Genomic DNA, 26,263 nt, shown 5'->3' with positions numbered 1-26,263 from the left:
AGAGGGAGACACAGAATCTGAAACAGGCTCCAGGCTCCGAGCTGTCAGCACAGAGCCCGACGCGGGGCTCGAACTCACAGACCGTGAGATCATGACCTGAGCCGAAGTCAGACGCTTAACCGACTGAGCCACCCAGGCGCCCCTAAATTTTAAAATTATTTAAATGATGCTTAAGTCTGTGTATTCCAAAGTTAATAAAGTTGACTTATCCTGCATTTGCAATTAAGCTTCTCCGGGAGACAGGATTAGGTGAGAAAGTCCTTCATTTTTTTTTTTTTTTTTTTTTTAATTACTGATTTCACGGTGAATCACACCTTTACTCTTTTTTTTAATTTTTTAAATTTTTTTTTTTTAACGTTTATTTATTTTTGAGACAGAGAGAGACAGAGCATGAATGGGGGAGGGGCAGAGAGAGAGGGAGACACAGAATCAGAAGCAGGCTCCAGGCTCTGAGCCATCAGCCCAGAGCCCGACTCGGGGCTCCAACTCACAGACCGTGAGATCGTGACCTGAGCTGAAGTCGGACACTTAACCGACTGAGCCACCCAGGCGCCCCGAAAGTCCTTCATTTTTTGTTTAGGTGCCAGGAGATGATGAGTTCTTCTATGTCCCCTATATATTTTTTCCTTTCAGCCTCTCCTGGGTCTTTTCCCTAATCCTTTTTGAATTGCTGGTGAAGGAAGGAAGAGGAGAGGCCTAAATGCCCTTTGGCAAACTGAATTGTCTTTGCAATGAGTAAAGTTAGGAAACAGAATTAATTGACTACAGGGAGACTGAACAGCCCATTCAGTTCTGTAAATAGATCTGTATATGAGACAGACATAGAGCTCAGAGGTTTTAAGGTACTTGGTGCAAAAAGTATAGATAACTGGGAGGGGTTCTAGGTTTGTTTGCACAGAGAAACTTGATTGGGGAGCAATTAAAGATTAGTGAGAAAGGAGCTTACTTTGGAAACATATGAAAAATACTATATCTACTCATTTAAATAGAAAAAGGTAGTAAAAGTTTTTTTATAAGTGTGCCTACTTATAAGTGCCTACTTTATAAGTGTGCTCACTTACTATAAGTGTGCCTACTATTTGTCCTGAGGTTTGAATAGAAATGCACTCTATTACTCCTTGGTGTCAGTGTTCCTAAATTGCAAGATTTGGAAAGGTAGTTTTAAAGTGGGAATATATAATGTCAAAGACCCCAGAAGACAGCAAATGTATACTAAAATTTAAGCTGAAATGACAAGTTAAGAAGTTTGGCATTTGGGGTAGATTTATGCTATTTAGAACTTAGCTCTCAGAAGCACTCTTTGGTTTGGAGAGTGGCTGGCTATCTCTGGTGTTATGCAGCCCCTTCCTATTCTCTGTTAACCATCTTTACTACAGAGATCATGAACCTGTTATATCTCCTTTCTGTTTCTTCCAGGTTCTTGATAACAAGTACTTGCTAGACTTCAGGACTTCAGAAGAGAGGTGAAAGAGTACGTTGCAACTCTGAGTCAAGTCTATAGGCAGGTGGACTGACTGATGGATTAAACCACAAGTAAAGCTGAGTCTACAGTGAGTTACATTAAAAAGGAATAAGAGGTAGGGCGCCTGGGTGGCTCAGTCGGTTAGGCATCTGACTTCGGCTGAGGTCATGATCTCGTGGTCTGTGAGTTCGAGCCCCGCGTCAGGCTCTGTGCTGACAGCTCAGAGCCTGGAGCCTGTTTCAGATTCTGTGTCTCCCTCTCTCTCTGACCCTCCCCCGTTCATGCTGTCTCTCCCTGTCTCAAAAATGAATAAACGTTAAAAAAAAAAAAATTAAAAAAAAAAAAAAAGGAATAAGAGGAACATTAATATATTAGCATCAAAAGTGTTTAACTTTAGGGGCGCCTGGGTGGCTCAGTCAGCTAAGCATTCAACTTTGGCTCAGGTCATGATCTCACAGCTCGTGGGTTCGAGCCCCACATTGGGCTCTGAGCTGACAGCTCAGAGCCTGGAGCCTGCTTCGGATTCTATGTCTCCATCTCTCTCTGCCCCTCCCCCCTTACGTTCTCTCTCTCTCTCTCTCTCTCTCTCTCTTTCTCTCTCTCTCAGAAAATAAATAAGTATTAAAAAAAATTGTTTTAAAGTGTTTAACTTTAGGGGTGCCTGGTTGGCTCAGTCGGTTAAGTGTCCAATTTTGGCTTAAGTCATGATCTCATGGTTTGTGGGTTCCAGCCCTGTTTGGGCTCTGTGTTGACAGCTCAGAGCCTGGAACCTGCTTTGGTTCTGTCTCCCTCTTTGCTCCTCCCCTGCTTGGTCTCTCTCTCTCTCTCAAAAATGGGTAAACGTTAAAAAAATATTTTAAAGGTGTTTAATGTATCTTAAAAAGTAACATATTTGGGGAAAAATTATTTTTTCTAAGTTTATTTACTTAGAGCGAGTGCAAGTTGGGGAGGGGTAGAGAGAGAGAGGGAGAGAGAGACTCCCAAGCAAGCTCCACACTGTTGGCACAGAGCCCGACCCAGGGCTTGAGCCCACAAACCATGAGATCACGACCTGAGCTGAAATCAAGAGTCGAATGCTTAACTGACTGAGCTACGGCACCCCAGAAAATTTATTTAATATGGAAAAGCAAAAGAAATAAATATGATTCACTATTCTACCTCTTAGATAAACTATTGCTAACATTTGATAGATTTCTTTCCAATTTTTTTTCTGTGCCTGTATTTGGTTTTAAAAAGTCATACACTAAAAACTTTCATTATTTTTTTTTTCAACCTGATTAGGTTATGAACATTTTTTCATGTCAATAAAATTTGCTACAACATAATTTTAATGGCTACATGGTAGTCCATTAGATGGTTCTACCATAGTATTTTATGCAGTGAAATCCTTGGTGAAAAGAATGCATATTTTCAAGACTTTGGTACATAATACCAATTGCCTCATGGGAGAATTGTGCTGATAAACATACCCACTTAGTAGTGTATATTCACACAGGCACAAATTTATATTTTTAAACTATGTAATACATTCACGTGGCACAAAAATAAAAATAATATAAAAATATTTATAGTTAAAAATCTTCTGTCACTGTCTGTCTCACTTCCTGGCATTTAATAGGTAATCAGTTTTTGAGGTTCTTAGGTACATGTGTATCTACATCCCAAGAAACATACCCTTTGAAGGATGTAAATCTTTACAAGACTGAGTGACTGAGGTTTGACTAGGATTGTAACCTCCTGTAGCCCCACTGTCAACCCTTACAAAACTCAGCTTCTTGTGTCGGAACAGCAGAATACTTGGATATTCTACAAAGATTTCCTTTTAGTATTCTACAGAGATCTGTGTTATTATTTGGTAATAATATTGCCATTATTTGGTAAATGGCATCATTGATTTTTATCAAGGTCCTATTAGTTGTATAAGAGTAGATTAGGGTTTATAAAGTTCTGTGGATAAATTAAATAAAGCAGAACTGAGTTTGTAATCCATAACTCACAAGTTTGGGAGAGAGTCGATAAAAAAAACTACATTTGCTTGAGGTTTCTGGACAGTGATGAATTACAACAAGTGTCCATGTGTCCTGTGCTGACTTCTGAGTGCTTAGACAGTGAGGGATTGTCATTGGATTTTAAATTGACCCAATTTTGGAAGCTTCATGGATCTGTTTCGGTAAACAGATCCAATTTCAACGTAGAAGTTAGCAAACATAAATGTGGAAACACAAAGTCCATTTACTTCCTTCAGACTTAGTTTGTGACTTTGATTAACAGTTAAAATGACATGCTGGATTATGTTGCCATTTACTGACTCCTGCTAATCCCTTATGTACAAAAAAAAAAATGTAGGTAAGATGAAAATAACTCAACTCTATTTAACTTGTGGTTTGGTAACAGGATCTCTTTTCCCTTGTGAAAGTAGGAGAGGGTGTCCCTGGGGGAATGGCACCATTTGGGATGGGACCATTTACTAACTACGCTTCTAATGAAGTCTTGACTTACTTTGTTTACTATGTTACCAGTTGTTTAAGTCATGATTTTTCTTCCAATAGGAACAGGTTAAGATGCAGCTCCCAAACTGGATAGTGAAGTGCTTGAGAGCATCTGTCACACCAAAGTCTTTGTTTTATTTAGGAGCTGCCAGTCCACTGTTCCAGCTTTCCTTAGAACTTACCCTTTTGCAGTTTTCCCCCACCTCCCCTGAACCTGTGCTTTTTGATTTATAGAGCTTGTCAAGGCTAGTTATTTTTGGTTTGAGAGTGAAGAGGGACAGGACATGATCGAGGTTAATTTCAGGCGAATGTGGAAACAAATTACATTGCTTCTTTTGCAATCTTCCTCGGTTGTGTGCTTTTTCCCTCATTTGTTTCCCTTTTCCATTTATCTCTTCCCTTAGAAAAAGTCAGTATTCATCCTTGTAGAACTCTGTAGGTCTGTCTGTATCTCCTTATCTTGTTGTTGCTGTTGTTCTTTGTGCATTTCTTTCTTTCTTTCTTTCTTTCTTTCTTTTCCTTTCTTTCTTTTTTAAAATTTTGATTTGAGTATAGTTGACACACAATGCTACATGAGTTTCAGGTGTACAACATAGTGATTCAACATCTCTGTAGGTTATGCTATGCTCACCACTGTTTGTATCTTTTATGCATCACTTCCACCAGGTACACTTCTCTGACCCTCCTGTTCCCCTTCTCTGCACTTCCATAGTGCCTTTGGTTTTCTTCTGTTATATCACGGATCACCCTGTATCACAATTGTCTGTATTTTCCACTCAAATGTGAGTTTCTTAAGGGAAGAGACTCTTTATATGCTTTTAGTCTTTGTTTTTTGGAAACAAAAATGAGCTATGTGATATGATGATGGCACTTAATAGGCAGTTCTAAAAGGAAGCTAAGTGGTTCATAATATGGGAGAGGCTTTTTCCTCAGTTCTGTTGCAGGATTATTGGTCTGAAAGAGCTATTCACTCAGATAGTTTCTAGTTTTGCAGGAATCTAGAGCTGTGGTAGATTCAGATAATTTTGAAATGTGAAGCTGATTCTCTTCCTTGGCAGTCTGATTTGTTTGGGAGAATGTGGTTGACGCATGTGCCTTTTTTCTTTCTTTCTTTTTTTTTTTCTTCAGTGAGACCTGTTGACAGAAATTCAATCTTGATAAAGGGGTGCAGGAAGGCATCCAGTTCCCATCATGCCTAGGTCTCTTTCATTTAAACAGTTGGCCCAGACTCTGGCCTGTTCCATTTCCCACTAGGCCTTGTGCTTTTTAATATTTGAAGGTTTTACATCTTAATTTTATTATTTATGGGAGAAGCAGTGTGGTAAAACTGGCATAGCCGAGTAGTTACTTTTGGTTTTGTTCATGTACTTGTGCTATCACCTTTTATTGAAGAGAGTCAGACTTCTCAATGGATTTGTATTTTGCTTACTTTTTCCCCTTTTTGGGGGAGTTGGGGAGGTGGGAATGGTCTCCTGAGTTGGCCATACTGGACCAAAAATAGCTTTTAAAAGAAGGCTCTTTTTTTTTTTTTTTTTTTTTAATTTATTTATTTTGACAGAGAGAGAGAGAGAGAGAGAGTGTGCACAAGCAGGGGAGGGGCAGAGAGGAAGAGAGGAAATCCCAAGCAGGCTTCACCTATTGTGGGGCTCATGCTCATGATCTGCAAGATCATGTCCTGAACTGAGATCAAGAGTTGGATGCTTAACTGATTGAGCCACGCAAGCATCCCAAAAAGCTTTTTTAAAAAATGGTCATGTTAGAAAAATAGTATTTCAGTTTTAAAATTTCACCTAAGTAAAGATTAAGCATGTTTAGGTTTGAGCCCCTTGCCTTTTGACCCCCATCAATCAAATGCACTCCTAGACCTCAGAAGACATTTCTCCTTCTGATGCTTAAATACTGTATTCATGGTTTCTTTTACTCTATAATATCCACCGAGAGGTTCAGACTAACTTCCGTCTTATAAATAGCAAAAACTTTATATGCAAGAGTACAAACTAATAAAAGAGAAATTAAGAGGTGGTGATTTACTTTATGGGATGATTTAGCTCAGAGCTTTCCCGGTGTATGTATGTATTTATTTATAATTTTTTTAATGTTTATTTTTGAGAGCGTGAGCAAGCACACAAGCAGGGGAGGGGCAGAGAGTGAGGGAGATACAGGATCCGAAGCAGGCTCCAGGCTCTGAGCTGTCAGCCCAGAGCCCGACGCCGGCCTTGAACCCATGAGCCATGAGATCATGACCTGAGCCAAAGTTGGACAGCTAACCAACTGAGCCACCCAGACCCCCTATCCAGTGTATTTAGAATAGGGTTTTTAATTTAGCAGTGTTCTTTTATGAACAGCTTCTCAGGATGCTTAGTTTTGTGTAAAGCAGAGTTAATTTTTGCATTTGACTGACAGTATGATTTGGTTATCTACCTCATCTTTGAAGGAATATTTATAGGAAACACCTGTACATTATAGCGACCTGAGATTTTGGAATCCCACAGACCTGGTCTTAAAACTTAACACTGCTACATACTAGTTGGTGATTGTGGAGTGGCTTAATTACTCTGGGCCTGTTTCCTTATTTGTAAAAAGGTGATGATGATATCTACCTTGTATATTTTTAATGCACTTTAAATGTGATGGTTTCTTAATTTTAAAAATGTATTTATTTTTAAATTTTTATTTATTTAAGTAATCTGCACACCCCCTGTAGGGCTCGAACTCATGACCCTGAGATCGAAAGTCCTGTGTTCCTCCCACTGAGCCAGCCAGGTGCCCCAAATGAGATGATTTATGTAAAGTGCCTAATAAAGTGGTTGGCCTGTAGTAAATAGTATTTGGAAGTTATTATCTATAAATGGTTTTATCCTTTGTGCCTTGACATTTCACATTGATCTACATAAATCTCTATTTTTTAAAATAAATATGAGAGGAAATAAATAAATAAATAAATAAATAAATAAATAAATAAAAATATATACTTACACGCACACAAAGAGGCACCTGTCTGGCTCAGTCGGTAGAGCACACAACTCTTGATCTTGGGGTCATGCCCTACATTGGGCATAGAGATTACTGAAAAAAAAATTAATAAGAGAGGTTAGTGGATAAGGACACATCCTTTAGGGCCTACTTGAATGCAGATGCTGGCTCTGCTATTTCTTAACTGTGTGATCATGAGTAAGTAGTAAATCTCTCCTTGCCTCAGTTTCCTTGTCTATAAAATGAAGACAACAATAGTACCTACTTCATAGGATTTTTGTGAGGATTTAGTGAATTAATTAATACATGTAAAACATCGCCAGGAGTGTCTGGCATGTCATAAGTACTCAGTAATTAATAGCTACTATTATTATTATTTTTTTTTTATAATTTTTTTTTTAACGTTTTATTTATTTTTGAGACAGGGAGAGACAGAGCATGAACGGGAGGGTCAGAGAGAGGGAGACACAGAATCTGAAACAGGCTCCAGGCTCTGTGCTGTAGTTGGCAAACTACAGATCATGACCTGATCTGAAATCAAGAGTCGGATAGATGCTCAACTGACTGAGCTACTCAGGTGCCCCATTAGCTATTATTTTTAACTTTTTTTTTCAAGTTTGTATACTTAAAAAAAAATTTTTTTTTTAATGTTTATTTTTGAGAGAGAGAGAGAGACAGAGAGACAGAGCGTGAGCGGGGAGGGGCAGAGAGAGAGGGAGACAGAATCCGAAGCAAGCTCCAGGCTCTGAGCTGTAAGCACAGTGCCACCTGATGCTGGGCTTGAACTCGTGAACCTCAAGATCATGAGTCAAAGTTGGAAGCTTAACCGACTGAGCCACCCAAGTGCCCCACAAGTTTGTGTACTTTTTATTAAGTCAATACTCAGGAGCATTTTGTTTTTATAAAGAAACATTAAAAAAAGAAATAATGTGTAACATTTAGATAAGTGAAGTTAGTAGCCAATTTCAGACCCTGTAAATGGGAAACTTTATTTCCAAAAATCAATAGATTTAACAATTATTGCTGGATTACCAAGGGTACTTAATAAAAATCCCAGAAAGTGCAGTGACTTATGGACTGTAAATGCCACTTTAGGGGGAAATAAGTACTGCTTAACCAGTTCTTTAAACTAAAAAGATATTTATTTATATAATAAGATGTATTCAAAGAGTTCATATAGTGAAAAGTCTTCCCCTGACTCAGAACTCCTAGCTTTCTTCCCAGACCCAAATACTGTTAACACTTCTGTGTCTCCTTCCACAATAATCTATGTATGTACAAAAGTATACATGAGTATATATTACCCCTTTCCTTCTTTTTAACATGAATGAGAGTATGCACTTCTACATTTTACTTTTCTCACCTAATAGTCCTTGGAGCTCATTGTGTACATATTACCACATATGCAAAGTTATCTAATATTAAATTCTCTAATATTTTATTATAGGATTGTACCCTAATTTATTCAAACAGTCTTCTATTGGTGGAATTTTTGTTTTTAGTTTTTTGGCTTTTATGAACAATGCTATCGTGCACTTTCTTATACTTACGTATGCATAAGTACATATCTGTAAGATAAAGTTTTACTTGGCAAGACCTATCGAAAACATGCACTTGCTCTCCAAAGAGGGTAGCCATGTAGCTCCATAATTTAAAAAAGAAAAAAGAATGTGAGGGGTTATATTTGAATACTTTCCAGGTGGTTTTTTCAGTGGCATGCTTTGGTGGAATCATGGTTTTTAGGAAGCTAAGTGGGGTTGTTGCATATTACATTCCTGCCTCTTCCCTCCCCCAGCTTTAGTTGTCTTCATTGCATTCCTGCCTGGGAAGTGTTCCCAGTGACCTGGGTTAGGCATTAAGATCATGGGAATCCAAGATTTTCCCATGTCTTCCAGCATGTTTGTTCACAAGAACAGGAAAACTTCCTTGCAACAGGGGAATTTTAACCACTGTCCGTCACTGGGGAATCTTTCAGTGAGGGTCCTTTGAATATAGATATGGTCAAGGGGAGGAGAGGCAGTGATATCTTATAGTAGTGCATTGTATAGTACTTGAAGTGCCTTCTCATGTTTATGGGAAGTAAGTAGGCAGAAAGATACAGTGCCTCTCCTGTTGTTCTATACATGTAGTAAATGCCAGAGACAGGTCTAGAATTCTGGACTTCTTTGTTGGGATTGTTTTGGGCTATAAGTGACAGAAAATGTGACTGTAATGGCTTATTCAAAAAGAGTATTGTCTGGAGGTAGATGGTTGCTGATATTTGATCAATGGTCAGTAGCTCAGCAATATCAGGGCCAGTGTTACTTTTTTGGCCATCCACTTGTATACGCGATAGCTGCTCTATCTCTAGCTATTACATTTGCCTTTAAGGCAAGAAGAAGGGTTGAAGGGAAAGGGCAAGAACAAGGGCTGTGGATATATCAGGAAAGTAAGTTTTCCTGTAAATCCCTCAGCAGATTCCTACTTCATTCTCACTGGCCAGAACTGTTCTGGCTACACTAAGCTTAAAAGGTGACTTTTGTTATGGTGTGCTTCCTACTATTTTGATGATGTTCAATGAAACATATTTAATCAGTTTGACTTAAGTGATATTAATTTCTAATTCTCTTTTTTTTTTAATTTTTTTTAATTTTTTTTTAACGTTTATTTATTTTTGAGAGAGAGAGAGACAGAGCATGAACGGTGGAGGGTCAGAGAGAGGGAGACACAGAATCTGAAACAGGCTCCAGGCTCTGAGCGGTCAGCACAGAGCCCAACACAGGGCTTGAACTCACGGACCACGAGATCATGACCTGAGCCGAAGTCGGCCGCTTAACCGACTGAGCCACCCAGGCGCCCCAATTTCTAATTCTCTTTATATTTAGAGTTTATAATTTAAATATTGTATACTATCTTATTTTTTGAGTGCGCCAGAACCTTAGCTCCTATCTAGATTTTAAATTCCTTTGTGTCTGAGACTAGATCTTCTACTTTTTGTGTAAGACATAGTCTCAACTTGAGTATTAATGAGAAAGGAGCTCCGATATCATTAAGCCCATATTTAAGGCCCCTAGTGAGTGTATAAGAGTGGACTGCTAACAAATAACTTAGTGAGTTAAATTGATTAATGAAGGTAGACATAGTGAAAACTTTAAAATGAGAATAATAAAGACTCCTCTATTCAGGGCAAAAGACTATGGAGAATGGATTTACTTGGATATGCAGTCCTCTTTTCTATGCAAATAGAGGCCATAACTATGTTAATGTGCCTCTTTAATTCATAGGGTGAGAGGGCAGAACAATGTGGAAAGAACATTGTGTTGATGTTAGGAGCCTCAGTTTTGGATCTAGTTCTGCCTTTACATAATTGTATGATACTGGGCACATCATTCTCTCTTCAGCTTCCTCTTCTAGAATGGGAATAATAATTGCTGCTTTACGAGATTGTTGGAGAGTATTTGAAATACTGTGTATTTACTACTTCATGGCACCTGGCATGTATAATGTATAAGTACTTTTGGTAACTGTTTTTACCATGATCATTAGTATTATTGTTGTGTTGATCTTGGAAGAGACTTTTTTGCTGTAATTAATCCTTATCTATAAACTGCAAAAGTTAGTTATTAAGATTCCTTCTGATTCCAAAATAATCATGTTTCTACACTAAGTACCTCAACTGGGGCATTGTTATAAAGGTATCTGTGGAGTTCTGGCTGCATTGAGTTCATAGGAGAGACCATGGAAAGATGAAGTTCTCTGGTGTACGGATTGATGTCACTATGTAAACCAAATAATTATTAGAATAAATGTTTCTCAGGCACTCAAGTACCTTCTGAATTACCCCAATCCACTGAGAGAAGCTAACGAAATACTGGCCAAACCACTGAGCAATGAAGTTGGGTGTAACTACTCTTATGATTTATCTCAGAGCATAGGTATAGTTGTATACTATAAAGACAATGAGTGCTGAGGGTTATTAGTGCCCAGAATTGGTGACGTTGTGGGGAACTGGCATACCTCTGGTGATATAAGTTCCTTTTTAGGAACGGTTTTACAGTTTGTATCAAGAGTCAGCAATTCCATTTTTAAGAATTTCTCTTAAGGGTAGGGGCGCCTGGGTGGCTCAGTTGGTTGAGCGTCTGACTTCAGCTCAGGTCATGATCTCGTGGTTCATGGGCTCGAGCTCCGCATTGGGCTCTGTGCTGACGACTTGAAGCCTGGAGCCTGCTTGGGATTCTGTGTCTCCCTCTCTCTCTGCCCCTCCCCCAGTCATGTTCTGTCTCTCTCAAAAATGAATAAACATTAAAAAAAAAAGGAATTTATCTTAAGGGCATACTTAAGGATGTGTACAGAAATTGAACTACAAGGATATTCTTCTAGTAGTATCTTTAAAGTGAAAATATTGGAAAATGCCTAAAAATAGGGGGTATGTAAATTATAGCTGTCAGTTGATGAAATATCTATATATATGTTGACATGGAAAATGCTCATAATATGTGAAGCAGATTTCAAATATATGTGTGTATATAGAGAAAAAATGAGAGAGAGAGGGAGACAGACTGGAATAGTGTGGTATTGTAGATTATTATTTTTTATAGGAGTTTTTTTATGATTTCTTTAATGAGCATGAATTTTTATAATAAAGGCTTAAAGGTACTTAATTTAATAAATGTGTATGCAAGTAATTAGTGGTATCTACTTCTCTTCCAAGATACAGAATACTTTAAAGTACATGTTGTTCCCTGGATGAAGACAAATGGCTCATTGGATTTCATAGGGAAATTATTTGCCAGTGAGTGTGTCCTTCAGACTGTTTTTGAAACTACTTCCAGATAGTTTCTTAACCGTAAATGGCTAGAGTGGGGGCTGACTTTAAACCTACACAGGTTTCTACGGGAGAGTGTAAAACTTTGTACACCGGAGCAGGGATGGGCCCATACCTTCGACTTGTTTCTTTGACCTAATTTACATGTCGTGCCTTTTATGTGTGTGTGTGTGTTTTTTTTTTTTTTTTTTTTTTTTAAGATTTTATTTTTAGCAATCTCTCTACCCAGCGTAGGGCTCAAACCTACAATCCTGAGGTCAAGAGTGGCATGCTCTACTGACTGAGCCAGCTAGGTGCCTCCTTTTATGTATTTCTTTCTTTTTTTTTTTTCAATTTTTTTAATGTTTGTTTATTTTTGAGACAGAGACACAGTGTGAGCAGGGGAGGGGCAGAGAGAGAGGGAGACACAATCTGAAGCGGGCTCCAGGCTCTGAGCTCTCAGCACAGAGCCCGACGTGGAGCTAGAACTCACAAACCGAGGGACCGTCACCTGAGCTGAAGTCAGACACTTAACTGACTGAGCCACCCAGGTGCCTATGAAAATATTTCCAGGGAAAGAAAACCTGTAGTTGGCAAAACGTACTAAGTTTTTACTAGGTATAAGATACCGTTCTGAGAACCTTGATGGATGAGGTATGCACAAGTGAATAAAATCCGTCCTTGTGTTCAGGAATTTACGGTCTACTAGGAGAGGCATTTGCATAGTTAACTAATATAAAATTGAATGGTAAACAAAGCATTATGGCCTTGGAGAGGTAGCAATTAGTATGATAGGTAGAAATTGGGAAAGTTTGTAGAGAATTGAATTGGACTTTGAATAATGAGTAAGATTTTAGTTAGTAGGTGTAAAATTTAATGGTGTGTTTCAGAATGGGTTATTCAGGGCAGAGAAAGAGTAGTGGGATGTGGGAGAGGCTAGAAATGAAAAAATGGTAGGTTGAGGGAAAATAAAATAATGAATGTCAAACACCTAGTATGGTACTTTGCCTGGCATGTTGTAGGCACTCATCAAACTTTGCCTCCTTCTAATTCCAACACATTTATCTTCAGGAATATCTTCAAGTTACCAAAAAAGAAAAGTTAACTTTGGGGCACCTGGCTGGCTTAGCCAGTAGAGCATGAAACTCTTGATCTTGGGGTTGTGAGTTTGAGCCTCATGTTGGGTGTAGAGATTGCTTAAAAAAAAAAAAATCTTTGAAAAAGAAAAGTTAACTTTTAGTTTGGTTTGAAAAATAAGGTGTCTTGTCCAGGTTATTTTCAGAATTGCAAATGTGGTAGTAAAATCAAAGTAATTGCTGGGGAATCAGTACCTTAGATTAATGCACAACCAAGTTTCTGAACCATTTCTTTTCATTAGAAGGTGATCTGTTGAGAAGAGTGAGTACTGGGAAAAACCTGCTCTTCTGTGCCAAGGCAGGGGACAATGTCACAAGTTAAAACTTCTTATTCCTATGATGCTCCCACGGACTTCATCAATTTTACCTCTTTGGATGATGAGGAAGATACCCAAAACATAGATTCTTGGTTTGGTAAGTGTCTGCTTTTTCAGGCCATTTTAAGGGTTAGTAGCTTGCTTTGTTCTGAGTACCTTTCAAAAAAATAGTAGGAATTTCAAGAAAATAACTAAAATATAAATTATTTTCTACACCAAGATATTTTATCATTTATGATATGATAGAAATAATTGAAATGCCCAGTGTCTTAGGAGTGGGCTATCAGTGTTATTTTGCAGTTAGGAATAGTAAATATTTAAGCATTAGGGATATATGGAAAAATCCAGATGAAACAAAGTTGAGTGAAACTCTAAGATTCAAAACATGTCTGTAGTGATAGCAGCCACATAAAAACTTGCTCTACTGTCATTGGGCATAGAATCTAGTATTACAGTTAGGATACTGACATTGATACAGTCTACCCATCTTACTCAGATTTCCCCAGTTTCACTTGTACTCATACTCATTTCTGTAGTAAGTTCTATGCAATTTTATCACTTGTGTAGGTTTGTGTATCTACTCCCACTGTCAAGATACTGAACAGTTCTAACATCACAGGCATTCTTGTGTTGCTTTTTTATAACTACAGTTACTGCCCTATTGCTTCCCCTCACTGATTCATTTTTAGCTGGAGGGATTATGCTACTCAGAACCCAATCCCCAAACAGAAATGGGATTGCCTGGTGTTGAGTCATATGATTTGATGCAAACCCTGACACCAGGCCAATAATAAATAAGGATGTGATTATGTTTTTATAGTATTTTGGGATAATATGGTGAGACCAGTGATATGTCAGGCTAGTAGTTGCTAGGGTCTCTTCATTTTATTCTTTCTCGTATACTTATCTTCTGTATTAAAAAAAAAAAAAAATGTGATGGGAGAAAAAAAATGAGTCCATTACAGCTGCACTTATCACTTACAATGCAGTGTCCACGTGTGGTGGCACATGTCCTTCTCTTGCAAAAGGCCTTTAATGGTATCCGTTGGAGAAGGGGTCTGTTGGAAGTGGTGTGGAGGAAAGGTGAAGAGGACCAGCTGCCCTATAAGGATCTTCCCACGTCCTTGCATTACTGAAACCTTGAGGAAGACAACCCTGGGTTGTCTATCTTTTTTTCTAAGTTTCTTTAAAAACAAGATAGAAAATATTTGTACAGCGAAACTGGTAAATACAATGTCGAAGAAAAAAATTAATCCTACCATTCTTTCAAAACCACCTTAGTTCTAATACATTATTTTCTAATTCTCTTCCAAATAATCATATCTTTTTATACAGTTGCACTCTGATTGTACATGCACAGTGTTATTGCTGGAGCTCACCACATTCCTGAAGCTTCTGTTTGTTGGTAGGCAGTTGGTAGAACAGATGTTTCACTGCTTTGCCCTCACTTTTGGGCACAGGAGAACCTAAGGTCAAATCCCTTGGGAGAGCCTAGCTCTGTTCCATCCTCACACACCCACTTCTTACCAACCAGTTGAAAGAGAACCTCAACTCAAATAGACCATAAGATGTCTCTTGTAAGCCCTGCAGATCTTAATAGCTACAGTTTCCTTTAAGAGGAACATGATGTATTTAGGTGGTAGATTAGGCCAGTTCATGCTTATATGGTCCTAAATGTGTATCAAACAAAGATAAGTAGCTATTCACAATGCAGAGTCTGCACTTCTCCTTTTCTGTAATACATTGTTCAGTGTTGCCAGTGTTACAGTGATAGTTTTTATAGTCTCTATCTCTGACGTATAATGTGTACTCATTTCATTTTGATCACAAGAACTTTGTACTTGCCAAATGTGCTGGAAGCGTACTAGTAGGGGCTTTAGGCCCCATTTACAAGTGCATAGGACTGATTTATTTTGCTTCCTTGCTGATTGTTTAAATGATGCTCTTTTTTTCACAGAAGAGAAAGCCAATTTGGAGAACAAGTTTCCTGGGAAGAATGGCATAGGAGGGCTTTTTCAGGGCAAAACCCCTCTGAGGAAGCCTAATCCTCAGCAAGCTATTGTCACACCTTTAAGACCAGGTAAGAAAGAACATCTTAGGAAAAAGCTCTTTGGTAGAATGGTGGAACAGTGTGTTATGGGCCTGAGGGATCTGGGGGAATTATGTAAATGTTGTATCCTTTGGTTTATTATTGGTGAAATGGGCCAGTTTCACTTTATGGTGAATGTGACACTAATGATGTACTACACTTTTTTTTTTTTAATTTCTTGGAACTTAAGCTAACATAGACTTTTACTGCCAGGTATAAAACTCTTTTCCTTTTATGACAAGATTTAACATAACATAACCTGAGTCTGGCTGGGAAACAAAGCAGTAGGAGAGAAGAATGTACTGCTTGTCATTGCACAAGAATTCTTTGAGTCATGTATCTGATTCTAAAAGATAATTGGCATTTAAACTGGTGGTTACTAAGTCTGCAGAATATTTTCTATTTGATCAGAACAAAAGAAGCATTTTTAAGAGATCATAAATCCTTAAAAATTACTTTTTTGAAGTAACAGCCATATTTAGATATGATTCACATGAACAAATCACCCAAAGTGTACATTTCAGTCTTAAAAAAAAATTTTTTTTTAATGTTTTATTTTTTGAGAGACAGAGACAGAGCGCAAGCAGGGGAGGAGCAGAGAGGGAGGGAGACACAGAATCCAAAGCGGGCTCCGGGCTCTGAGCACAGAGCCTGATGCAGGGCTCAAACCCACGAAAAAGAGATCATGACCTGAGCCAAAGTCAGACACCTAACCAACTGAGCCACTCAGGCTCTCCATCAGTGTTTTTCACAGTACAGTCATAGAGTAGTTGTACAACCAATACCACAATCAATTTAGAACATTTGAAAATTACTCTTGATGGATGAATCTGAAACTGGCTCCAATTAGACCGTTAAGTAGAGGAGTCATACCAGAAAATAGCTGTATTTCTAGCAAACTTTTGTAATTTACAAAGTCTAAGCTGCTAGGATGACTTTCAAATAATTAACTCATGAGTACAGATGATATCTATTGAATTTGGGATTAGGGCAGGGACCCTGAACTTTTGCATCCATCGTCTTAATTGAAAAAGGGGTTAGAACTGCATGGCATGTTTCACTTGCCATGCTTGGAATGCCTGTGGCCTCAGTGTTGCATCCTCAGGTAAATTACATTAGTTCATTAGGCATGGCAGATTTTCTGTTGCCTTGGTGGTCTTTGTGCTCTTCTTGAATTGAAAGAGTATGTACTGTTACCTAATTTGTCTGGACCACTTTCAGTTGAAGACTGTTTTGTCAACAGTGTGCCCCAAAGCAAGAAACCTCTGTTGGGTCTGTCATGTGGCAAAAACCATGCACATTGTTTACGTGCATGCCCCTTAGGCCCCTCAGAGTCTGTGTTCTTTCATATTACATATTTTCACCTCTCTTATGAGTGTTGTTGCCTCTGCATTCAATTCCTAACGTAATTGAAAAGTTCCTATTCATCATTCAAGGTCCAGCTCAAATACCCTTTTTTCTCTGATTCCTCTTACTGTGTTCTCAAAGCACTTTTCATACCTCTATTTTAATTTCAATTTTCTTTTGTGTTGCTAATACAAAAAAAATAATTGATTCTTACATATTAATCTTTTATCCTGCGACCTTCTAAACTCACTAGTTTTAGTAGTTTTTTTTAATAGATTCCATCAGATTTTTACATAGATCATATCATCTGCAAATATGCCTTTTATTTCTTTTTCTTGCATACTGTACTGGCTAGAACCTTTAGTGGGATGTTGGATAGGAGTGGAAAAGGTAGACATGCTTGTCTTATTCCTGTGCGTTCAGGCTTTTACCATTAAATATGATGTTAACTGTAGTTTTTTCATAAATATCCTTGATCAGGCTGAGGAAATTCCCATCTATGCCTATTTGCTGATAATTTTTTATTTGGAATGGATGTGAGGTTTTGTCAAATGCCTTTTCTGCTTATATTGAGATGATTATATGATCATTTTTCTTTTTTTGGTCTGTTACTGTGTTGAATTACACTGATTTTCCAACATTAAGCCAACCTTGCATTTCTGGGATGAACCCCAATTGGTCATGATGGTATTTTTTCTTTGTATGCATTTTTAGGTTGTTTGCTACATTTTTGTTGGGAATTTCTGTATATATTTTTCATGAGGTATATTGGTCTGTAGTTTTCTTTGTGATACCTTTGCTTGTTTTGATAAATACCTTACTCTAAATATTCCCTTCTCTTCTTTTTTTTTTTTTTTTTTTTTTGGAGGAATTTGTGTAGAATTAATATTAGGTCTTACTTAAATGTTTGGTAGAAGTCACCATTAAAGCCATCTGGGTCTGGACTTTTCTTTGTACAAAGGTTTTTTTTTTTTAATTAAAAAAAAAATTTTTTTTTAACATTTATTTATTTATTTATTTTATTTATTTATTTTTTAACGTTTATTTATTTTTGAGACAGCGAGACACAGAGCATGAACAGGGGAGGGGCAGAGAGAGAGGGAGACACAGAATCTGAAACAGGCTCCAGGCTCCAGGCTCTGAGCTGTCAGCACAGAGCCCGACGCAGGGCTCGAACTCACGGACCGTGAGATCATGACCTGAGCCAAAGTCGGATGCTTAACCGACCAAGCCACCCAGGCGCCCCAACATTTATTTATTTTTGAGACAGAGAGAGAGAGAGAGAGCATGAACAGGGGAGGGTCAGAGAAAGAGGGAGACACAGAATCTGAATGAAACAAGCTCCAGGCTCTGAGCTGTCAGCACAGAGCCCGACGCGGGGCTCGAACCCACAGACCACAAGATCATGACCTGAGCCGAAGTTGGACGCTTAACCGACTGAGCCACCCAGGTGCCCCTGTAGAAATGTTTTTAACTACAAATTCAAATTCTTTAACACTCTCATCTTGAGTGAGTGTTGGTAGTTTGTATCTAAAATAATTTGTCCATTTCATCTAAGTTGTTGAATGTTCATAATGTTCCCTTATTATCCTTTTAATATTTACAGATTCTGTGTGGTATCACCTCTTTCATTCCTGATCTTGGTAATTTGTCTCTGTTTTCCTAATCAGCCTGGCTAGAGATTTATTAGTGTTACTGATTTTCTGAAAGAACCAACTTTTGGTTTCGTTGTTGGTGTTTTTCTATTGCTTTTTCTATTTCATTGATTTTCATTCTGATCTATTAGTTCCCTTCTACTTACTTTGAGTTCAATGTACTCTTTTTTTTTTTTTTTTTAGTTTCTTAGATGGCAGCTGAAGTCATTGATTGGAAATCTTTCTTCTATAAATTTCCCCCTAAGTACTGCTTTAGTGGCATCCCACAATTTTGGTGTGCTCTGTATTCATTTTCATTCCATTCAAAATACTTTTAATTTCTTTATTGCTATCTTCTTGATCCGTGTGTTTTTTTTTTTTTTAATTGAGATATAATGGACATACAACATTGTATAAGTTTAAGGTGTTGATTTGATATGTTTATATATTGCAACGTGACTGACACCTCTATCATATCACATAATTATTTCTTTTCTCTCATTGTGAGAACAATGAGGATCTTGTCTCTTAGCAACTTTGAAGTTTATAATACAGTATTGACTATAATCTCTATGACTATTATTGTTGACTGTAATCTCCAGGATTTATCTACTAGTTCCAAGTTACCTAAGTGTTATTTAGAAGTGTGTATTTAATTTCCAAATACATGTGGCAGGGGGTGGCAGTTCCAGAAATCTGTTACTGATTTCTCGAGGGATTTAATTCCATTTGGTTAAAGAATATATTTGTGTGACTTGATCTTTTTGTATTGAGACTTGTTTCATGGCCCAGAATATGGTGTGTCTTGGTAAATGTTCTGTGTGCACTTCAAAAGAATGTATATTCTGCTGTCATTGGGTGGAGAGTTACATAAATGTCAATTGGGTCAAGTTGGTTGATGTTGCTCAAGTCTTCTATTTCCTATTGATCTTCTAAGTGTACTATCCATTATTGAAAATGGATATTGAAATCTTCAACTATTATTGTTGAACTGTTTTTCCCTTTAATCTTGTCAGTTTTTCCTTCATGTATTTGGGGCTTTGTCATCATGTATGTATGTGTGTGTGTATATCTATATATACGCATACCACGTATGTATGTATGTTTGTAACTGTTACATTTTCTTGATGAGTGGACTGCAACATATTTTTGTTAATGAAGTTTTATTGGAATACAGCCATGCACATTTGCTCATATATTAAGACTACTATATTCTTACCGATTTTTCTGTCAACTTGTTCCATAAATTAGAAGAGAGAGATTGAAATTTCAGACTATATTTATGGATTTGCCTATTTTTCCTTGTACTTTCTGCTTTTTGTATTTTAAAACTCTGTTATTAGGTACGTAAATATTTCAGTTGTTACCGCATCTTGAAGAATTGACCATTTTATCATTTTGAAATGATTGTCTTTATCTCTGATATTCTTTGCTCTGAAATCTGCTTTGTCTGGTACTAATATAGCCATCCCAGCTTTATTTTGATTAGTGTTAACATGGTGTGTTGATATTTTAAGAACATTTTTTGTAGGGAGAATATAAATTTTTTTATTCTATTTTAAGATTTTATTTTTAAGTAATGTCTACACTCAACATGGGACTCAAACCTACAACTTTGAGATGAAGAATCACATGCTGTACCTACTGAACCAGCCAGGCACCCCTATAAAATTTTTTATGTTAAATATTTTATATTAAATTTTTAAAATTTAATCCTCTCTGATTTTAAATGGAGTAAGTGCCTCTGTTATAGCCTTGACACAATATATTATCATTTTTTTGTTCTTTTTCTCCCCTCTAGGAAAAAATTTCTTTAGGCGATGAGCCAAATGATTGTTCTCTGGAATAAATAATGCATGAAATGTGTTTTCATAGCCTGACTTTTCTTCCTTGTTATCTGGTTGAATTTTTTGTCTTTTGTCAAGGCTCTCAGTTCATAAGCTATACTAGAAAATGCTGTTTCTTCCATGAAGACTTTTTTTTTGATTATTCTTGTCTCCTTATTCTTATAGTACTTTTTTGTTTCTGTTTCATGATGGCCATGGTAACATCAGAATACGTTATGATAAAATATCTCCTTCCCCTTTCCACCCTTAGATTCCCTTTTCCCAAATGCTGTATTTTTAAACTCTTAACTGTTTTTAATTTGTGGAGGAGAGAAAAACCAATGGTTATACCCATAATGCCTAATAATATGATTATATCAGCATTAAAAGGCAGAGATACTTTTTTCTGAGGTGATGACTTAGGCTGGCAGATAGGCCCTGGATACTTTGTTTCTGCTTCAAGCAAAGTAGATTTTATAAATTCATCTTCTGTATAAGATTTCACTGGAACTAAAGGTTCCACTGCTTAGAGGGGCTTTATACACACACACACACACACACACACACACACACACACACATAATTTTAAGTCTAGAATTCTATGTTGTCATACACACACACACACACACACACACACGCACATACATATAGATGTGTCTCTCATATCTAGCTTACTTCCTTGGAATTTGAGTGCTGACTAGTTTTTGCTCTTCCACAGTTGACAACACTTACTACAAAGAGGCAGAAAAAGAAAATTTGGTGGAACAGTCCATTCCATCAAATGCTGCTTCTTCCCTGGAAGTCAAGGGAAACACCTCAAGAAATACTCCAGCACAGCCACAGAGGTAAGACTGTTTTAGGGCTCCAAAGTGGTTTTTATGTTAATAATGTTCACAGAATAGTTACTGTCAGGGTACCTACTATGTGTCTCATACTATATTAGGCTCTCTATTTTACCTCATTTAATCTTCATAACATTTATGAATTGTAGGTAATATGCTTAACTTATTGATAAGGACTTAGAGGTACTAAGTTGCTTAAAGTTTACTGGTTCCAGAACCCTTGCTATTTGCACTATCAATATGGATTGCACTTTATTTGTGTGGATATATGACAGACTTTTTTTTTCCTATTTATATATTATAAGTAAACTTCATAAGGGCAAGCATTATGTATCCTTACTGTGCCTAACAGTGTCTGGCAGGAGCAGAAACTGAATATTTAAATGCTTGATGAATGAATAGATGGGTGGGTTAAGCTGCAATCTTGGCACTGGTGAACTTAAAACAGTTACTGTCTTTGAATGTTGTATTTGCGTCAGTATCTTTTTTTTTGATAACAAAAATACCATGTTTGGGAGCTGTCAGTATTAGTTGCCTTCAGATGGCACTCATCAGAAGAATATTCAGGTTAGGTTTTTTTTGTTTTAAACTTTCAACATCTAATAATTACCATCCACTCATAAAGTTTAAATTGTAAGACCGTTTATTGCTTTATACTTTGATGTTACCTAGAATATCCTCAAGGAAGAGGGATGACAGATAATATTATTTTATATTCAGAAGTGATAAAACTACCATTTGCAAAGCCTCATGCTGGTATAAAGGTATTACCTTTTGAGATTGGTATCATACAAGCTTATCCTAAACTTTTTTGGTAAAGAAGCCCATTTTAATAAAAAGAATTCTATGAAATTTCAATGAGCTAGGCATATATCACAAGAGTCTTAAGAGATTGCTACTGGTTGATTCTATGGTTTCTGTTCCATGTTTAGATTGTAAATTGAGGCCTACAGATTCTTATAGATTGCTTCAGAATCCTGGAAACTGTTAGTGTCTTCACTTCTCTCTTCTGTATATGTATATGATTGCTAAAATTGTCTTTCATCCTGATTGAATGCTGAATGCCTTTTGGAAATGACAGTGTGAGAGGAAGCCAGCTACTATTAGAGACCTGAATGGTTTTTTGTTTTATTTTTAAGGCAAGTACTTCTACCACTCAAAACTTCAGTTTACTGAGAATAATCATATCCTCCAGGCTCCTTGTAAGAAAGGGCCAAATAAGATGGCATGTGACAGTACTTTGTAAATGATATTGCATTATGAAAATGCATAATAAGTAAAACATTAGTGCCATTAATCTCAGATCTCAGATTTATCTGAGTCCAGAGTTACCTAATCGAGAAAGGAATGGCAGATGGAATAGGAAGGTGTAGATAGTCATACAAATTCCATTTTATTTTATTTTCACATGGTCTCAATGGATAGGCTAAAACATGTCCAAAACTTCTTTGACACAGAATAGTTAAGAGTCAGTAAGGCCTTAGTGTGTAATAATAATTTTTCCATGGAGGTGTTGCTTTACCATAAATACATGTTTTAATTTTTGGCATCTCATCCCTTAGTCATTTCTCCCTAAAGACACCCAGCAGTTCTTCTCTTGACCTCATTAACATCATTGCTGAATTTAAATAATGTCCAAAATGGTCGTGTGTTCTTGTGTTTTGCCTTCTTCCTTTCTAATTTGTATGATTCCCAGTCCCGTTTTTAAAAATTAACTAGTTTTGGGGTGCCTGGGTGGCTCAGTCTGTTGAACTTCTGACTTCAGCTCAGGTCATGATCTCACGGTTAATGAGTTTGAGCCCCATGTCAGGCTGTGTGCTGACAGCTCAGAGCCTGGAGCCTGTTTCGGATTCTGTGTCTCCCTCTCTCACTGTCCCTCCCCCACTCGTGCTCTCTCTCTCTCTCTCTCTCTCTCTCAAATAGATAAACAATAAAAAAAATTTTTTTTTAATATTTATTTTTGAGACAGGGAGAGACAGCATGAACTGGGGAGGGTCAGAGAGAGAGGGAGACACAGAATCTGAAGCAGGCTCCAGGCTCTGAGCTGTCAGCACAGAGCCCGACGCGGGGCTCAAATTCACAGACTGCGAGATCATGACCTGAGCCGAAGTCGGATGCTTAACCGACTGAGCCACCCAGGCGCCCCTAAAAATTTTTTTATAAAAGGTAAAAGTTAACTAACTTTACTGGGTAATAATTTGCATATAGTAAAATGTACAGATCTTGGGCGTACGATCTGATTAGTTTTGATAAATACATACCACCATGCAACCATAACACCACAATCAACATATATAGTACGTTTTCATCACCTCAAAAGTTCTCTCATCCTAACCCTTTATAGTTAATTCTTACTGCTTTTTCTACCTTCTCACTCTCTCACCTCCTACCCAGAGGCAAAACTGTTCTAATTCCTGTCACTGTAGATTAATTTTTTCCATTCTAGATGTTTTTATAAATGAAATTTATGGTACTCTTTTATATATGACTTCTTTTCACTTAGCGTGTGCTTTTGAGATTCATCCATGTCCTTTCATGTTAGTAGTTTGTTCCTTTTTTTTTTTTTTTTTTTTTTTAATTTTTAAATTTACTTTTGAGAGAGACAGACAGTGAGCGGGGGAAGGGCAGAGAGAAAGGGAGACACAGAACCCGAAGCAGGCTCCAGGCTCCGAGCTGTTAGCACAGAGCCTGATGTGTGGCTCAAATCCATGAAGCGTGAGATCATGACCTGAGCCAAAGTCAGATGCTTAACTGACTGAGCCACCCAGGCACCCCAGTAATATGTTCCTTCTTATTGCTGATAGTAAGTTCTGTTGAATGGATATGCCACAATTTATTTATCCATCCACCAGATGATGGGCATTTGGGTTGTTTCCATTTGGGGGCTATATAGAGCTGCTCTGAGTAGTTTTGAGGACGTATGTTTCTCCTGAGTAAATACTTAGGACTGCATTAGCTGGGTCATAGTGTTAAATGTATGTTTATAAGAAACGCCAGAAAGTTTTCCAAAGTGACTGTACCATTTACATTCCCACTGGCAGTATATGAGAGTTTCAGTTGCTCCGTATCCTAGCCAACATTTGGTATTGTCCGTCTTTTTAATGATATTTCATTGGTTTTAATTTGCATTTTTCTGATGACTAATAACGTTGATCCATATTTTCATGTGATTATTGGCCATTCGTATATTTGCATACATAGCTGGCTGCTTTTTTAGTCTGGTTCCCTGCGGTCTCCCCCAGACCTGTGAAAGTTAGAAGTCAGCCGAGACTTTGAGTAGAGTTTAAGTGTTCATCCTCGGGTTTAAGTGTTCATCCTCTCTGTGGTTCTCTTGTTTCTGAGATTTTGTCTCTAAATTTCTGCCAGCTCCAATGTTTGTCTATTGACACCTCAAGCAAGTAAGATGTTAGTTTTGTGCCATCTTACTCTATGCACAGTGGGGGTTACATTTATTAAAAAAAAGCAGCAAACTCACCAGTCTTACGTGGTGTGGTTTTATTTTTTAAGGATGGACACCTCACTGGTTTCTGTTTGCCTTTTTGCTGGGCTCCATGGGTGTCTTCTAAACATACATGGTTTAGTAGTCAGGCAGGAATTTGTGCAGAGGTTTTGCTCAGATTTTGAGTGACATTTTTTCTGTGGCTCTTTCACTTTCAGGATTTTCTTCTAAATTTCTTTTTTTTTTTTTTTAATTTTTTTTTCAACGTTTTTTATTTATTTTTGGGACAGAGAGAGACAGAGCATGAACGGGGGAGGGGCAGAGAGAGAGGGAGACACAGAATCGGAAACAGGCTCCAGGCTCCGAGCCATCAGCCCAGAGCCCGACGCGGGGCTCGAACTCACAGACCGCGAGATCGTGACCTGGCTGAAGTCGGACGCTTAACCGACTGCGCCACCCAGGCGCCCCTTCTTCTAAATTTCTAGGTGTTATACTGGCCTTGAATTTTTATCTTCTATTATCTCTAGCCAGTGAGACTGGAATTTTCTGCTGTTAGAACTGCTACATTTGGGGAGTACCTCGGGCAAAAAAGCTACCAACTCATAATTTTTACCCTTTGCAGTTGTTTTTCATGGATAAATGTGCCTCTGTTTTCTGCCTGCTTTTGGTCACTTTCCAGTGCCTTCAAATGGTTGTATTATTGTATCTTGTCTACATTTTGTAATATGCACTCTTCATTACTCATTCAGTACATTCATTTCTTCATTCCTTAATTCAGTAAATTTGCTCTTCATTACTCCATGTAATTTTTTTATGAGTACTTTCTTTTAGAGATTATGAAATATTTGTAGATGAAAGGTAGACATTTAGTTAGGATTCGTTTCAAAATCCAATAGAATGGATGGAAGGAAAATTGATACATGATTGGGATTGGCTGTGAGTTGATAATTTCTGAAACTGAATGATGAGTACTCACTAGTCCATTTTATTCTCACTTTTAGTTTTTTAGTATTCAGAGAGAGAGAGAGAGAAAGAAAGCACATGTGCATGGGAGAGAGGCAGAGAAAGAGGGAGAGAGAGGATCCCAAGCAGGCTCCACACTTTCAGTGCACATCCCGGCATGGGGCTCAATCCCACAAACTGTGAGATCATGACCTGAGCTTGAAATCAGGAGTTGGACATTTAACCAACTAAGCCACCCAGGCACCCCTCTCCTTATTTTAAAAATATGCTTGAAATTCTCTGTAATAAAGACTTAAAAATTGGTACTCTGTGCAGTAGCATGAAAGCCTGAAAATGTAATAAGTCTTTACAGTGTTTAGGACTTTTATAAAAAAAAGTGTTGAGAGAAATTAAACAAGATCTAGATAAATTGTAAGACATACCATATTTATGGATTGGGGGATCAGTATTAAAAAGATATTAGTTCTCCCTAACTGATCTATAGATTCAATGTAATAGTCATTAAAATCCTAGTGGTTTTCACTGTGGACATTGATAAACTGATGCTAAAATTTATTCAGAAATGCAAAGGTCTGAGAATAGCCAGATACTTTCAAAGTGCTAGTTGATAGCAAGACATATTATTATGAAGCTGCAGTAATTCAAGCTTTATGGTATTATCCAAGGATTAATGAGATCAGCGAAATCAAATAGAAATTCATGCACCCATCTATGGGCATGATATATGACAATGGTGTTACTGTAGACCTGTGGGAAAACAGTGCTCCCCCCCCCACCCCACCCTTTAAAAAACAATGCTTTGCTAGTGGATATCCAGATAGAACAGAATGAAACTTGGTCCCCCTTTGCATATAAAACAGTCAGTTCTTTTTTTCTTTACATCCAGTGTTGGGGCTCAAACCCACAACCCCAAGATCAAGAGTCGTGTGCTCCTCTGACTGAACCAGCAGGGGCCCCTAAAAT

General features: G+C 37.6%; 1 protein-coding gene across 9 annotated transcripts in view; it reads left to right on the top strand.

Moving 5' to 3' along the window:
* TPX2 (TPX2 microtubule nucleation factor) overlaps positions 1–26,263 on the top strand; it is a 59,122-nt gene that overhangs the window by 1,928 nt on the left and 30,931 nt on the right. For 4 of the 9 annotated variants that reach the window (XM_049650961.1, XM_049650951.1, XM_049650955.1 and 1 more), the window contains exons 2-5: positions 1,417–1,550; positions 13,086–13,257; positions 15,118–15,240; positions 20,775–20,901. In XM_049650961.1, the coding sequence (XP_049506918.1) occupies positions 13,152–13,257; positions 15,118–15,240; positions 20,775–20,901 (356 nt within the window). In that variant the 5' untranslated portion in view covers positions 1,417–1,550; positions 13,086–13,151. Of the gene's footprint in view, positions 1–1,416; positions 1,578–11,599; positions 11,696–13,085; positions 13,258–15,117; positions 15,241–20,774; positions 20,902–26,263 lie in introns of those variants that run through there. The other 5 variants (XM_049650958.1, XM_049650959.1, XM_049650952.1 and 2 more) reach the window with 4 other exon arrangements.

This window comes from Panthera uncia (genome assembly GCF_023721935.1).
Source record: "Panthera uncia isolate 11264 chromosome A3 unlocalized genomic scaffold, Puncia_PCG_1.0 HiC_scaffold_11, whole genome shotgun sequence".
In the NCBI taxonomy this organism is placed as follows: Eukaryota; Metazoa; Chordata; class Mammalia; order Carnivora; family Felidae; genus Panthera; species Panthera uncia.
Note: the sequence above shows the minus strand (reverse complement) of the source record. Positions and strands in the feature narration are given on the sequence as shown.